The following is a 14,464-nucleotide window of genomic DNA, read 5'->3' on the forward strand; positions in this document are numbered from 1 at the left end:
GAGAAGGCGGTGTCGGCCACTCTCTCTCTCTCTGTTCTTCCAGGAACTTTTGATTTCCGGTATTTACCGGAGGGAGGATGGTCCGGGACGGTAACAAGCATGCGGTGGATGGACAACGACGGAGGGGTGGAAACGGGGAAGGGGGTGGGGGGTGGGAAGGGAACACGAAGAAGAGACGGTCGACTTATCGTTTACAATGATAGTCATCGCGCACGGGAAAATCGCAATTGAGTTCGGTTCGACGATACTGAAAAGCTCAGCGCCGCCGGCTGCGAGCAGCTCTCGCTAGCTCCAGCTATTGATCGGAGGCCGACCGACCTGGGTCAGAGTGTAGCGGTGTGGACTGGCATCGGTGCAAGCTGTCTACGTGTGCAACGTGCGGATGTGTGTGTGTGGCACGTGCAACCCCGCTGCACACATCGGCACGGGACCGCGCCGCTGCGCACACCGACATCGCCAGGATCGTGACCAGGAATTTCGTCCTCTCGGGCGAAACGCTGAAATAGCACCTCCTTCCCTTGGCCCACGCGATATTTTAAGGAATTCAGGGAAATCTTGAAAATGAATGCAATCAATATGTATATGTTACACACATATACATAGAGCGAATAGACGTAGGAATATATAATTATGAAAAATAAATAAATAATATAATTATAATAAAGATTTTATTTCGGATATCATTAATCGCGCGCGCGCGCGCGCGCGTGTGTGTGTGTGTGTGTGTGTGTGTGAGATACTTTTAAAATAATTTTTTATAAAACGTAAGATTACATATAGCAAAATATTTTGAGAAAAATTTGTTATATTGCAAGCATTCCAAGATCATGGAAGAACAATTTAAAATTATAATTAATTAATTTTATTGACACTTTGACATTTCAGATTGAAAGATCGACAAAAAAATTAAATTCAACAAAGAACTCGTCATTGAAATTAAATTAGAATTTACATCCGAAATTTGCCGCCCTTAAGATATCATTGTCACAAGCGGTCAAGAAATTTCATTTCTAATGACGATCCTGGACGCTGCACACGAGTAAGCGAGAGCTGCATTGACTGCAACTATTCTTTCTAAGCGCCGCGAACCAACATGAACGAGCGCGCGACACCACATTATTTACCTTGTCACTTTACTTTTCGCAGCCTTGTGTAAATATATATATATATATATATATATATATATATCCGACGAGGCCGCGATATAAAATTCACGTTGGAAAGAAGGGGACAGCCAACGAAACGGGTCCATCGGAATTCCGGTAATAGAGATCGGCCCGCTAAAGCCGGAATCCGCGGCCGGGACACGCGGCCACCACAAAGAGGGATGCGCTCCAGAACACGAGTGCATCCGGATGTAAGATGCATTATTGATACTTTGGCCCCGTTTCATTCCAGAATGAAGCCCATTGTTAAATGCCGCGCATTACATGGATTACCGTTTACGAATGATACGGATTAGCAGACTATTTGTTAAATAGTTGGACGTTCGAAATGGAGAAGCAAACATTAGATATCCATCAAGAGAATCGTCATAATGCGAGCATACAAATATTTATATATATTATTGAATAGGAGATTAAGTATTAGGTGTACAACTTTGCTTCCGCCGTTTTCCTATAGATGGCTTTAGCGGTAAGTAATGGTCGAAATAAATAGATCATAGATGTCATGCGATAAACTTGGGCATCTGTCAACATAACCCCATAGAAACATTAGTCGATTTGTGTCTGCATCATAAAGTTATTCTCGATTGAAAATGTCAGTTTACGAGCCAAATTCTCGTCATTTGCGGGTGGTTTTAATTTTCTGCTTCAATATGAAGAAATCTGCGGCTGAGGCTCATCGAATGCTCTCAAATACTTATGGCGAAGCCGCTATTAGTGAAAGAACGTATTGTGGTTTCAACGCTTCAAAAACGGTGATTTTCACGTCGAAGACCGGCATAGCGGTGGAAGAGAGAAGGTTTTCGAAGATGCAGAATTGGAGGCATTACTTAATGAAGACTCGAGTCAAAGTCAAAAAGAATTGGCACGATCATTGGGAGTGGACAATACTTTGAATCATAAATGTATAACCAGTTTTTTACAATAAAGCCTCGAATTTCGAAAAAAAAGGGTGGAAGCAAAGTTGTACACCTAATATTTTTTTTTTTTTTATAATTTACCCTATTCCCCCCTCTCTCTCTCTCTCTCTCTCTCTCTTTTGATAGTTTCCTAACTTTGAAAATAATTTGATATTTAATTTCATATACTTTTTTTTCATATATATGTTCAAATATTTAATCTTTCATATCTGCACGTTATCCATAATTGTCGCCGACTTGTGCATCGTGCGAAATTGCAGTTCGAAAGTATGACATTAACGCGATGTCGTGCAATCGAGAAATGTGACATCGACGAGTCTTTTTAAATATTTGGGTTACGTGTATTTTTTATTGACCCGAAAATTTAATATATTCGTGTCTAACGAATATATAAGCAAATATAAGCGACTTACCTCGTTGGTGTTCCATCGATGCCTCTGAGTTGGAAAGTGTTCAGCTCGCGGCAAGGTTTCCAGATTTTCGGGAAGCTTTATCGGGTCGCCATCTGCGTGATAAATTATGTCAATTAATAGCTGATCTCGCTGGAGAGAGAGAGAGAGAGAGAAAATGTGGGATCGCAGAAAACATAAATTTTAGAAACGATTTATTTCGTATCACCCGTTACATTAACAGAGAGTCTAAATTTATGCCGTTGACGTGCGTGTTGATCAATCGTGACAATTTTACTGCGGATCGATAAGCGGATCGTTATTGTGTCATGAACAATGAGCATTAGCGGCTGTTCGCTCACACTCGGCGACTTTAACATTACGTGCATGTGTCATTAGCTCTGTTTATACACAACCGATCGAAAAGTTTCATCGATCTACCAGTATATGCCGACGCTGTTCGCCATAAAATAGCATTCGTAATAGATTGCACCTTCCACGAACGCCGTGAGTTACCTACTAGCTTTAGAATGCAAAAACTCGACTCGGTATAAGGATTCTTTTACCAAGAGAATTTTTCCACGCTATTTGTACTTTTTTAGATACAGTCGAGAAACATTCTCTTCCCTCTATGCAGAAAAAAAGTTAGAGAATAGTTCGTTATAAAAAATAACGAACATCAGAGCGATATAATCAGAGCCTTAGAAAATTAAAAAAATACCTAGTAATTCAATACCATTTAAAAAAATTAATTATATACGTATGTATATAGTGTATGTTAATGTGAATTGTTTATAAAATTTATTCTATAAATTTCTTCCTCTAGAGTGCTATGTAAAAAACTTTTAAAAAGTATTTGGAAAAAAAGTTTAATCTCATTACTATATCACACACATTCACATGTAATATATGTAAATATCATTTAGTAAATTTATATCCCCTTTTTAGAAAAAGATTTATACTGTAAGATAAAATTTATTTTTACGACAGATTTTAAGCGAAGGGCAAATAACGCGCCATTCTAACAAATATCATAAAATCAGAATGTATGCATTGTATTTTTGAATTATTGGATGCATTTCTATATCGAGGCATCAAGCGAGTTCTTATGTGCTTGACAAAATGTTCGCGCTTCGCAGCTTGCATTTTCCCTCGATATTATTGATATTACGCATAGAAGACATCTGTGCTTTCTCAATATGATATATCTGCGATATCATGCATCGTGTGTTCTCAAATCTTTTATAGTATAAATACAAAACAATAAATCTGCTGTCGTAACCGAGCATCCTTTCTGCGTTTCATGCAACGCATTGCATGAAATTGAAAGGATCGGAAGCTGTCATAAATATAATTTATTCTTTAACGTTGTCTTTGATATGCAACTTTTGTTATAGTGTCATCGGAAGAAGTACCTTCACGAAAACTTCAGAAAGGAAGAACTGAAAGCCCCGTGTTGGAAAAAAATAATGCCAGGAATAAGGGCAAATACACAGTTTACCGTATTTTTCTGAAACGTAAGAAATTGTGTCCTATATAAACTTAAGCTACGATCGCGATCGGGAAGTTTTTATGGTCATATAATTTACAGTAACCTTGTTATGCTTTAATTACCTGCACGAATAAATTCATCGCTCAGGTGCATTTTTTTTCTTACGTGAAAAAATTCGTTAAAATTTTTCCACACGATTAAAAATCCATACGTCGTAAGTCAATACGTTGCATCGACGTGCGTACATCTGTTCGGTAGCTTACTTCCATAAAGTTTTTCCCATAGACGTGGCAAATTACTTTGTTTTAACTTAGTTGAAACTAAGAATAAGTTTCGTCTATAGCGAAATGTTTGCCGGAAATTGCTATTTAGAGTTAGCGAGAGAATTATTTAAGAAAATCAAATATTTATTTAACGACTCGCGCTTAGCTTTTGGCCGTTTATAGCTTATGTATTGTAATATTCATCGATTTGCGAAACTTGCCGAAACTAACGTGCCGTTAACTAAACTTTCAATCATAAGTACTCTTAAATGCAGTCGTCCGCGATTTCCTAGACTTCATGGTAACGAAAGGATGTCTATTTGCCTGGAACTTTTTAATGTCACGACGTTACTTAGTTAAATATCGTTACACTGTAAGTAGAATGTAAATATTTCACATGATAATTTCATACATTTTTCATAATCTTGCCTGAATAATATGAAAAAGCAATCTGAGCATTATGCGAATATAAAAACTTATATAATAATATCTGCGATTCATACTTAAAGATATAAAATTAAAACTTGCCATTTACCAAGTTTAATACAAAATTTTGCAACGCGCAAATCTTTATGAAAAAGATTATTTTGATAAATTAAAATGAAACTCTTGACACGCGCATCGATTAATAAATTTTATTTAATAATTGAAAAAAGAATTGATTAACGCGATTAAATCGAAAAGAAGAGAACAAAATTTATTGTATTCCCAATGATGATCGAAATAAATTTCACACAACCCCCAGTAATAAATCCAAGACTGAAGTATCCCACGCATCGTCGCGGAGTTCTCTACCGGGTGAATAAATAGCAGATAAACTCACTTGGAGCGAGGGGCGTCGGGTAAGTCGCGTGGTAGACGACACGCTGTGGATTCGAATGATTGTAGCCCGCCATCTCGGTAGTGGTGGCGCGTGTTCGCGCTGCTCGGATCTTACCGATCGCCGTGGCCGATCGTCATCGTTCTTGAACGTAGGGGAGACGGGAGCGTAGCTGGGCCCTGGCGGGCATCTCTGAACGGACCCTTCTTGGCGGCGACCCCGCACCGTGCTTGGTGGACGATCGCGTACCTGATATGATGGCCGTTTGCCGATGATCGCGCTTCTTCGATCGGGACGAACTGAGGGGACGGTCCCCTTTTCGTCAGGACAGCTTGAAGGTAGCGGGATCCAGGACGTAAGAATGACACTCGGATCGACGTTGTCCTTGACGTTGCGAGGATTGTTCTCCAGAATGACAATTCCCACTGGAACGGCAAGACATATCCTCCCAAAGGAGCGTGCACGCGAGTTGGATTACGTGATATCAAACCGGATATCGATCAACGGTGTCGTAAACGACACCGTGCTGCGATCTCGATCAGTCTTCTGGATCCCCCTGACAATCGCCTTTTGTCCTCTTCGCACGACAAATTTCGAAGAATTAAATCTCGCAATTTCGTCGTATCGAAGGATACACGCGAATGTGCACGCGGAAATACAAACAGGATCGATCTTCCGTCCTCCTTTCTTTGATTCTCTCGATTTTCGTTCTCTCTCTCTCTCTCTCACGCTTTTTTGTTAGATTCTTCTTCTAGTATAAAAAAGTGGAGCTCCATTGTTTTTTCTATACGACGCCCGGAGCTATCCCTCTTCGTGAATCTTCCTTTTCCTCGTTGCTTCCTTCTCCCTCCCTTGATCCGTTGATTGCGCCTCGATCCGAATTTTCTTCTCTCGTTTTCGTGAACGTTCCCTGGCGTTTCCGGTCACTACTACACACTCTTTTTTTTCTCTCTCGATGTATATATATATCTTCTTATTTCTTCCAGAATTCCAATCTCTCCTTGCTCTCCCTTTTTGTTGTGCGCTCCGGAGCTCTTTTTAGTCTTCTTATATCCTAAGTTACAACACTGAACCCGTCCCCATCGGAGGGACAAAATAATGTAAGGGTCACACAGAGTACAGAGGGAACTTAAAATGCGATTATCCCGTCCCGTAGCAGCCGACGCGGGCTATTTTACGATCTTGCCTGTCGATTTCTTCCTCTATCCCTTTTCTCGCGTTTATATTTTCGTCTCGTCCTCTTCACTTTCCGCCGCGTCGTGCACCCATCCGAACGAGAAATAACTTCAGAAAATAGACTTTTCTATCGTTCGACTCTTTCGTAGCTTGTTTCTTGTTTACTGTGTACTGCTCGTGTGTACGTGTGTTGCAAACACGTTTGCTTTGGAAAAAAGAAACCGGAAATGGAATTACCTCTATGTTTCGCTCTCTCCCTCTCCCTTTCTCTCTCGCTTTCTCACTCACTCGCTTTCTCTCTCTCTCTCTCTCTCTCTCTTTCTCTCCGGCCACGCGCTCTCGTTCACTTCGTGCGTCTTCCTTCCCTCTTCCTTACCCTTCTTTCTTTTTACAGACGGTTGTCTTACGGGTGTAAGGTAAGTTTTTTAAAGAGAGTCCTTATAGGAGAAATGTGTTGTTGCTGTTTCGTGTTTACGGTTGTTAGTAGTGTTATTTACAAATATATGTATTGTTTTTGTTAATAAAATAGTTCAAATTAGTCTTTGGCCCCGCGTGTCTGCTCCCGAGCGGCGGGAGCCGCAGAGTGAGGCGGCCCGCGATTCTCGACCTCCGTCCACCCTCCACATCGCTGCTCTCCTCCCTTCTTCATCCCTCTTTTGCCCCCACCATACGGCTGTCCCGGAGCCCTCCAGCCCCTACCAGCACCACTACGGGGCACCCACCCACCACAAGCCGTAAGGGCGATCGCTCTCCCTTTCTCTCTCTCTCTCTCTCTCTCTATCTATCTCTCGGTAAGGTCCGACTATCCAGCCCCAGCCACAGCCTTTACCCCTGTCCCCCCGTACCTATCTCTGCCCGCGGTGTCTGTCGAATCCTCACCCTTACCAACCCTTCACTTATCCTCCTCTGCTTTCTTCCATCCGTTACCATCCCGTTCACGTTCCTATTCTCTATCTTTCTCTTCCTTTCTCTCTCTCTCTCTCTCTCTCTCTCTCTCTCTCTCTCTCTATCTTTGTTTCGCGACTTTCTCACCTATGTCTACTCACCACTTTTATGCTTCGCTGTGTGAGTGCACTACCGTGCCAATTTCTGTACGAAGCTACCGATGGTGCTGTTCGTTACTTACCTATCTACCTAGCTGGCTGGTTACGTTAGTTACCTAACGTACCCCCCGGAGAACTCGTTGGAGTTGTAAATTAAGGATTACCGAGGATGCAAATTAATGTCAAGGTATACGCGTACGGAGAGAGAATCGCGTTCGGGGATCATCCGCTTTTTGTCGTTGCGGAAGCGAAGCAAATGTCGCTCCGCGCCGACCTAGCGAGATAATCGTCCGTTATCCGGTCCTCCGCGGATTCGTTCTACGCCGTGCCAAATAATTCTCGTCGTCGACAAATCGACGCTCATACGTCTAACGCCTCTGTCGTCGGAGCCGATAAATTCTCGCGGCAGTCTCGCGGAAGAGATGGACGGGAGTTGCGCAAAGTAATCGCGTATTTGCATGCGAGGCGTAACCTTGAACGCTATATGTGTCTAGATTCGATAGAGGAAAATGGCAAAGTAACGACGCGCATATGGCTCAAAGTGGAATGTATTAAAAGATGGAATTGTTCGTCGCATAGCTCATGGGATAATTGTCAATTGTATAAAATAGAAAAATTTATTTGTTGATTTAAATTCTCAAAATTTTTAAGAAGCAAGATAATATTCTTACGCATGCGATGTTGAGCTGTTAGGTTCAAAGTTTCAACGCGTAGAACAAGGAAACCCAATTATGTGAACGAACGTTGAAACGTGTAATGTCAGCCATGGTTAAGTAACTTTACAGTGCAAAGTTTACACTGTTCTATAGATAAGGCTCATGACAAACAATATGGAAGCATCGTTAGCATGCAAGTCCGTGAAAATCGTAAACTACTTGATGTAGCAGTCTCTCGCGGTTACGCGAATAATTCGCCAACGAAGATAAACTTTATCTTTGCCGCCGCTGCTGACGGCATTAAAGAAAACCACACGATATTCTTTTGGGGGAGCGCGATACGCGATACACGCGCAGTTCCGCATCCAAGAGAGTAATTTACAAGATTATACATTATTCGGCTTGCGACTCGTAAATGCGCGGACTGTAACAACCGACTCGGCATTTTACACCGCGAAAGTAGCTTAAATCTACCGAACAATTGCAAGATACTATACGAAATTTATTCTCGACAGAAAAGTAACAAACAGGAGAATGACCAAGCTGACGTTCTATTCTATCTTAAAGTGAAGAGACGAATGTCCTATACACAACACATAAAATTTCTCGATTAATTTTAAATAGATTTTATTTCAATTGGTCTTTATAATTGAAGAGTTAAATTTAATAAAAATATTTAATATCAAAACTTTGAAGAGATATATAAATGACGAGAAAAATTTTCAAGATTCGGATCGCTGATTGAAAGATATTAGAACACTTGAGGAAGGTGATCTCTCAGCAATTGCAAGGATTCGTTAGCGGACATTAAAAAAACATCATCGTAAGCAGCAGGGATGATCGGAATTGGCCCCGGCGCTTCCTCCCTTCTCAATCCTTCGTCGGGGAAAACGCGGCGCGGCTAAACGATATTTCTCTCACAATTCACGAGACGCAGGCCAAGTCCTCCCCAACTTCGCACCTACACACGTGAATTCTGCACTCGCTCGTGCCACGAGAATCATACGCCTGCACCCCGACTACTGCTGTATACCTAGGCGCATACACATGTACATATACAACGATATACAATATATATACACACACACACACACATACATATATATAAGCAGGGCATGACACAGCATACATTCTCGCAGAAGGTTCGTGTCGAATTTTAATCGAGGTGCTGCCACCTTCTAGTGACCTCTGGAGCCAGACTGCTGGAGGCAATCCTATGGAAAGGCTCGCAAAAGAAGAAAAGAAAAGAACACCCCGGGGATGACGGGGAGGGATGGAAATCACTCAGGCGTCGAGCCCCTATCGTCAATCTGATTAATGGATAGATTCATGAGGTATTTATACGGATTTAAGCGTGCCTGTACGACGCGCACGTAACTTTGAAATCTCTCTAAATTGACGAGCGTGTGGTAGAATGATTTCCGCGATTCTAAATAATTTTCGAGATTCCATGAAACGAACATAATCAATTAAGGGATCAGTATACATAATTAATCCATCAACTTAAGAAGTTCGATATTATGCTTATCCTAAAATAAAGAATTGAATTTAAAGTGTTTATAAAAGTATTTAATTAAATGTCTTGATTTTTTTTTTTATAATTTGGCAAAAAGTCAGAATTTCTTATATTGAAAAATTATATAGTATATATTAAGGTTTAATTATTATATTTTTTATTTATGCCTTTACGTGTTGGTCATTACATTCCGCTTATATATATTAGGTGTACAACTTTGCTTTCGCCGTTTTCCTATAGATGGCTTTAGCGGTAAGTAGTGGTCGAAATAAATAGATCATAGACGTCATGCGATAAACTTGGGCATCTGTCAACATAACCCCATAGAAACATTAGTCGATTTGTGTCTGCATCATAAAGTTCTTCTCGATTGAAAATGTCAGTTTACGAGCCAAATTCTCGTCATTTGCGGGAGGTTTTAATTTTCTGCTTCAAGATGAAGAAATCTGCAGCTGAGGCTCATCGAATGCTCTCAAATACTTATGGTGAAGCCGCTATTAGTGAAAGAACGTGTCGTGAGTGCTTTCAACGCTTCAAGAACGGTGATTTTCACATCGAAAACCGGCACAGCGGTGGAAGAGAGAAGGTTTTCGAAGATGCAGAATTAGAGGCATTACTTAATGAAGACTCGAGTCAAAGTCGAAAAGAATTGGCACGATCATTGGGAGTGGACAATACTTTGAATCATAAATGTAGAACCAGTTTTTTACAATAAAGCCTCGAATTTCGGAAAAAAAACGGCGGAAGCAAAGTTGTACACCTAATCTACCATATGTATAATAACTCTCAAAAATCGACGGAGCGAAAGATTGGAGCTTAAATTTCAATTAGTTTGCATACAGATTTGTCCCTGGCGTCCGAATAACTTCCGATCGCACGCGGCCTCTGTCGCGTTGAACTCGTAATTTATCCGCGGTCTGGTAATTGAGCCGAATCTCGCGTCGGTGAAATGAAACGAGCTCGCGCCCTTCCGACCTTCGGTATGCTCGCCCTCGATTTATTTGCTTCCGCGACGTGAAATCCGCGTGCACATCATATCGGGGTCGCGATAACCCGCTCGAATTCAATCGCCATTATGCATTTTCGACACGACGCAATTTTGTCGAGCTTTCATTCGGGATCTGGCTTTATTAGTCATTTTGTTACATAAAGCTGGATTAATTTTTCGATAATCTGGAAATTTGATAAAACCATCACATATATGTCTAATGCATTATTAACGTGTTTTCGCTCGATTCATTAAAACGGTATCTCTATTAAAAATGTATTTATATCTCGAAAAATAATTCGCACGGTGACTTCTACTATCCATATCGCACCCATGTTAAACTTCGCGTTCACGTTGTTGACGATTCAGCTGTTGACGAAGTAAACACATATTTAAGCTACATATATCATTCGCGATTAACGCACGCTTCACGAGGGAAGGAAGTAGAACGTACGTGCGAGGTTTCTAACTGTAGCCGACATATGGTCAGAAATGATTACAATTGTGTTCCTTGGAGCCGATCTGCCAGCTAATTTTTGGGCCCGTGCCGAGTTCACTCGCGCCTTGCCGCGGCTACATAATATCCGACTCGACCATCGAAACGGAGCGTTACGTACAATCTATTTTGTTTCATTCTGATTTATAGCAACCACGATACACAAAAACTCCGTGGATTTCGCAAACGGCTACGGGACTGACGTTTCTAAAAACAACGGCAAAGAAAAACGGTCTGCCGAATGAAGCGATGATATACACGGTGGAGCAATAATTCTCTATTATCTGTCATAATTTAAGATGTATGAGAAACGTAAAGATTCATGTAAAAAGTACTTCAAGTATAATTTTTATAAATATTTTTCGAAACTGTAGCATGTTATTGTTTTGTATTCTACAATTGTTAATTTGAATCAACTTGTAGCAACTATTTGTTCGTGTTATGTGAAATAACGAAAAAGTAGAAAGAATTGTCGCTCCACGTGTAACCCCAACGTGTCAAACATTTAAGTAATGTAATTTGTCATTCTCTATCGTTATAAAAAAAAACATTATTACCGTAGAAATCGCACGTTTTCGCGCGACGATGCTTCATCTCGAAAACGTGACGTGAAACGTTATTGAACGTCCGAGTCGCGAATACGAAATAAATTCATCAACAATCTGTCTTTGTGATACATACCATAGAGTTTTATTGCATGCAACAAATCGAACGCCCATCATTTTATTTCAATCACCAATCGCCAATCTTGATGCCTAATATGTTCTAGCAATCTTATTTCGAACAAGTGTAATATAATTAATATAAAAATAAGTGAAAAAAATACATTAATATAAAATTTATATGAATTTTTCGCACCCCCTAGATAATCGAGACAGCGTTAAATAATAGCTGTCGCATGAAAGTTACCACATAGTTTGTACACTAAGCCAGAATGCAAGCGCATTAATATTGCGCAAATAGATTAATAGTGTATACTAAGATATAATCGCGACAATTAACCTCGTCATTTATATCGGCAAACACGCTCTGTTCGCTGCTCCCCGGCCGTCCCTCGTCATCTCACATACCGTACCCCTAAATAGCCCCAAAGTAACCAAAATAGTTTTAGGGAGTATGAATATTCCCATACAGCACCGTAAGATTGCAACAACATTGCAGCAACATTTTTCTGCAAGATTGCAACATTGCAGAAATATTACGAAATGTTGCTGCAACGTTGTTATGATATTGCAGCAACAGTAAAATGTTCGCCTACAGAAATATTGCAATATAATATTGCAGCAACATAGCAATATAATATATATGCAATAATGCTTTATGTATATTTATCGACATAATATCCTTAACATATGAAAAAAATAATAAGAAATTAAGCATATAAGAATCAGGATTTAGTGTGTATATAGATTTTCTGTATTATAATAATAACGAAATTATAAATTGTAAATTTTTCGGTACACATTCGACTTCCTTCAGTGACAAAGAATATCTAAGAGAAATAAGAAAAAACTCAATTTGCAATTTTGTAAATTCACAATCTCTGTATCCGAAATATTCAGATATGCAAAAAGATTGTGATGGATTTACGCATACAAGTTTTTTCACATCTCTCTTGTCTTCATATAATCTCAAAATTTATTTATTAAAATCTGAAGTATCTTGCATGTTAAAAAATTATTATCAAATTTTTGATTTTATATAAGAATGGGAACTATTAAAAGAATTCTTAGTCCAATGTCTGAGGCCCCTGTGTTGAGGTTATATCATACAATTTAAGCTAATAAAAATAGTTATTATATCTTTAATCTCATTAGTCGCTCTTTGTAAACTTTATATAATCTTCGTGACTAAAAATTAAATGCGGAATAGATAGCGCAATAATGCGCCGCATAGCGGTAAACGAATGAACTAGCGATTATCGAATACTTTCTTTGGAATATTTTTGGAATGTTGCTGTAACATTACTAAAGTTATATTGTAAAATAATGTCTTTGTAATATTTCTGCAACATTAAACTACAATATGCAATATTGCAATGTTGCAGCAATGTTGTTGCAAGCTTTAATGCTGTATGGGTTCATTGCACGTCAATCTTTTTGTTGCAAAACTGCGAGGGTGCAATGCAACAAAAATGCTACGGCGTTAAACAGGTTCCTCAAAAAATTTGTATAATCAATAATGTACAACATATAAGAAGGAAAGAAACATATTTTTTATGTGTTGGTGCTCTTATACTTTAAATGTCGGAATTATTATTTCTTTTTTCTAAATCGCTAATAAATCGATCCTTATTTATCAGGATTAAAATAGTGAAAATGGTATTCAAATATGGCACATAAATAAGTTTGAAATAAATCAGAGTACTATGAATACGATAATAATTCGCGTTCGCCGATGGCATCGCAGCATAAGGCATACCTGCAAAGGGTTTCAGTGATTTCGTCGCGTACATATTTAAAGAGTTAACGCTAGAGACTAGTACACACGCAACCTTTTATCGACGGCCTGTTTAATTATTTCCACGCGATAAAGTGGATTTTATTTATTATGGATTTACGCATAACAATTAGTGGCGTGCTCCTTTCTGTCGCCAATTTATTTCTATTCCTTATTATTTTCCGACATGTCCCTTTCGCGATCACACAACTAGACTCTAAAAATAACTGTACGGAGTAAGATAATTCGAAAATAGTACGAATTCTCAATCGCTCAACCCACGTGAACGAGAAATGCGCGATGGGAACAAGTAATTGGGTCTCCGATCGCATGTCGCTAAATTCTGGAAACGACACTCCCGGCTTAGCGCGAACAATGCGTTCCGGGCTCAGCATCGTCTGTCATTAATAACGATAGCCATTAATGAAGCAGGAGCAAATAACAGAGATGGTATTTGCGCTATCGGGACTATTCAGATTTTGATAATTCCTCCGGCTTCAATCTAATTTGCCACTAATAGCTAATTAAGCTTTCATACAACCATAAATATTGACAAAGATATTCGTCAATTAACATTATGCAAAAATGTGTGAATCAATCTAATAAAAAATAATACACATAATTATGTTTAATATTTTTAGAATTTTTTATATTACTTCATAACTATATTTTTTTTAAATATTTTTCGAGTTAACCCTTTTATATACCAATATAACGATTATCACACACGTAATAATTATTAGTCGTTGTAATTTTATAGCTGCTTTGAAAATTTTATAAATTATCAATAATGATATCATATAATCGTCAAATAATCTTTCTAATTATTGCTCATTCTATTAATTTTGCATTTATTTCTAAAAATAATAAATGCAGAGAAATATATTCAACACAGAGACTAAGACACATAATTTTTTTTTAAATTATACCATCTTTCATGCCCGTTATTTTCTGGTATTTAAATTCTTTTATTATTTTTAAAAAGGTATATTAACGGCGGTATCATATGTTATCTCGAACGATCGCAGATAGCCTGGGCATTTTCATGCGCTTTTTCGAAAGATTGGTGGAAAAGGGTCGCGGAAGGGATCGCGTAAGAA

The 14,464-nt window shown here is 39.1% G+C and overlaps 1 protein-coding gene across 8 annotated transcripts in view; it reads right to left on the minus strand.

The window, feature by feature from the left end:
• Camta (Calmodulin-binding transcription activator) overlaps positions 1-14,464 on the minus strand; it is a 51,565-nt gene that overhangs the window by 21,087 nt on the left and 16,014 nt on the right. For 5 of the 8 annotated variants that reach the window (XM_070297763.1, XM_070297766.1, XM_070297764.1 and 2 more), the window contains exon 4: positions 2,500-2,591. In XM_070297763.1, the coding sequence (XP_070153864.1) occupies positions 2,500-2,591 (92 nt within the window). Of the gene's footprint in view, positions 1-2,499; positions 2,592-5,053; positions 6,897-14,464 lie in introns of those variants that run through there. The other 3 variants (XM_070297769.1, XM_070297768.1, XM_070297767.1) reach the window with 3 other exon arrangements.

This window comes from Polyergus mexicanus, unplaced genomic scaffold (assembly GCF_030449975.1).
Source record: "Polyergus mexicanus isolate NDT 795.1 unplaced genomic scaffold, iyPolMexi1.0 SCAF_6, whole genome shotgun sequence".
NCBI classification, from domain to species: Eukaryota; Metazoa; Arthropoda; class Insecta; order Hymenoptera; family Formicidae; genus Polyergus; species Polyergus mexicanus.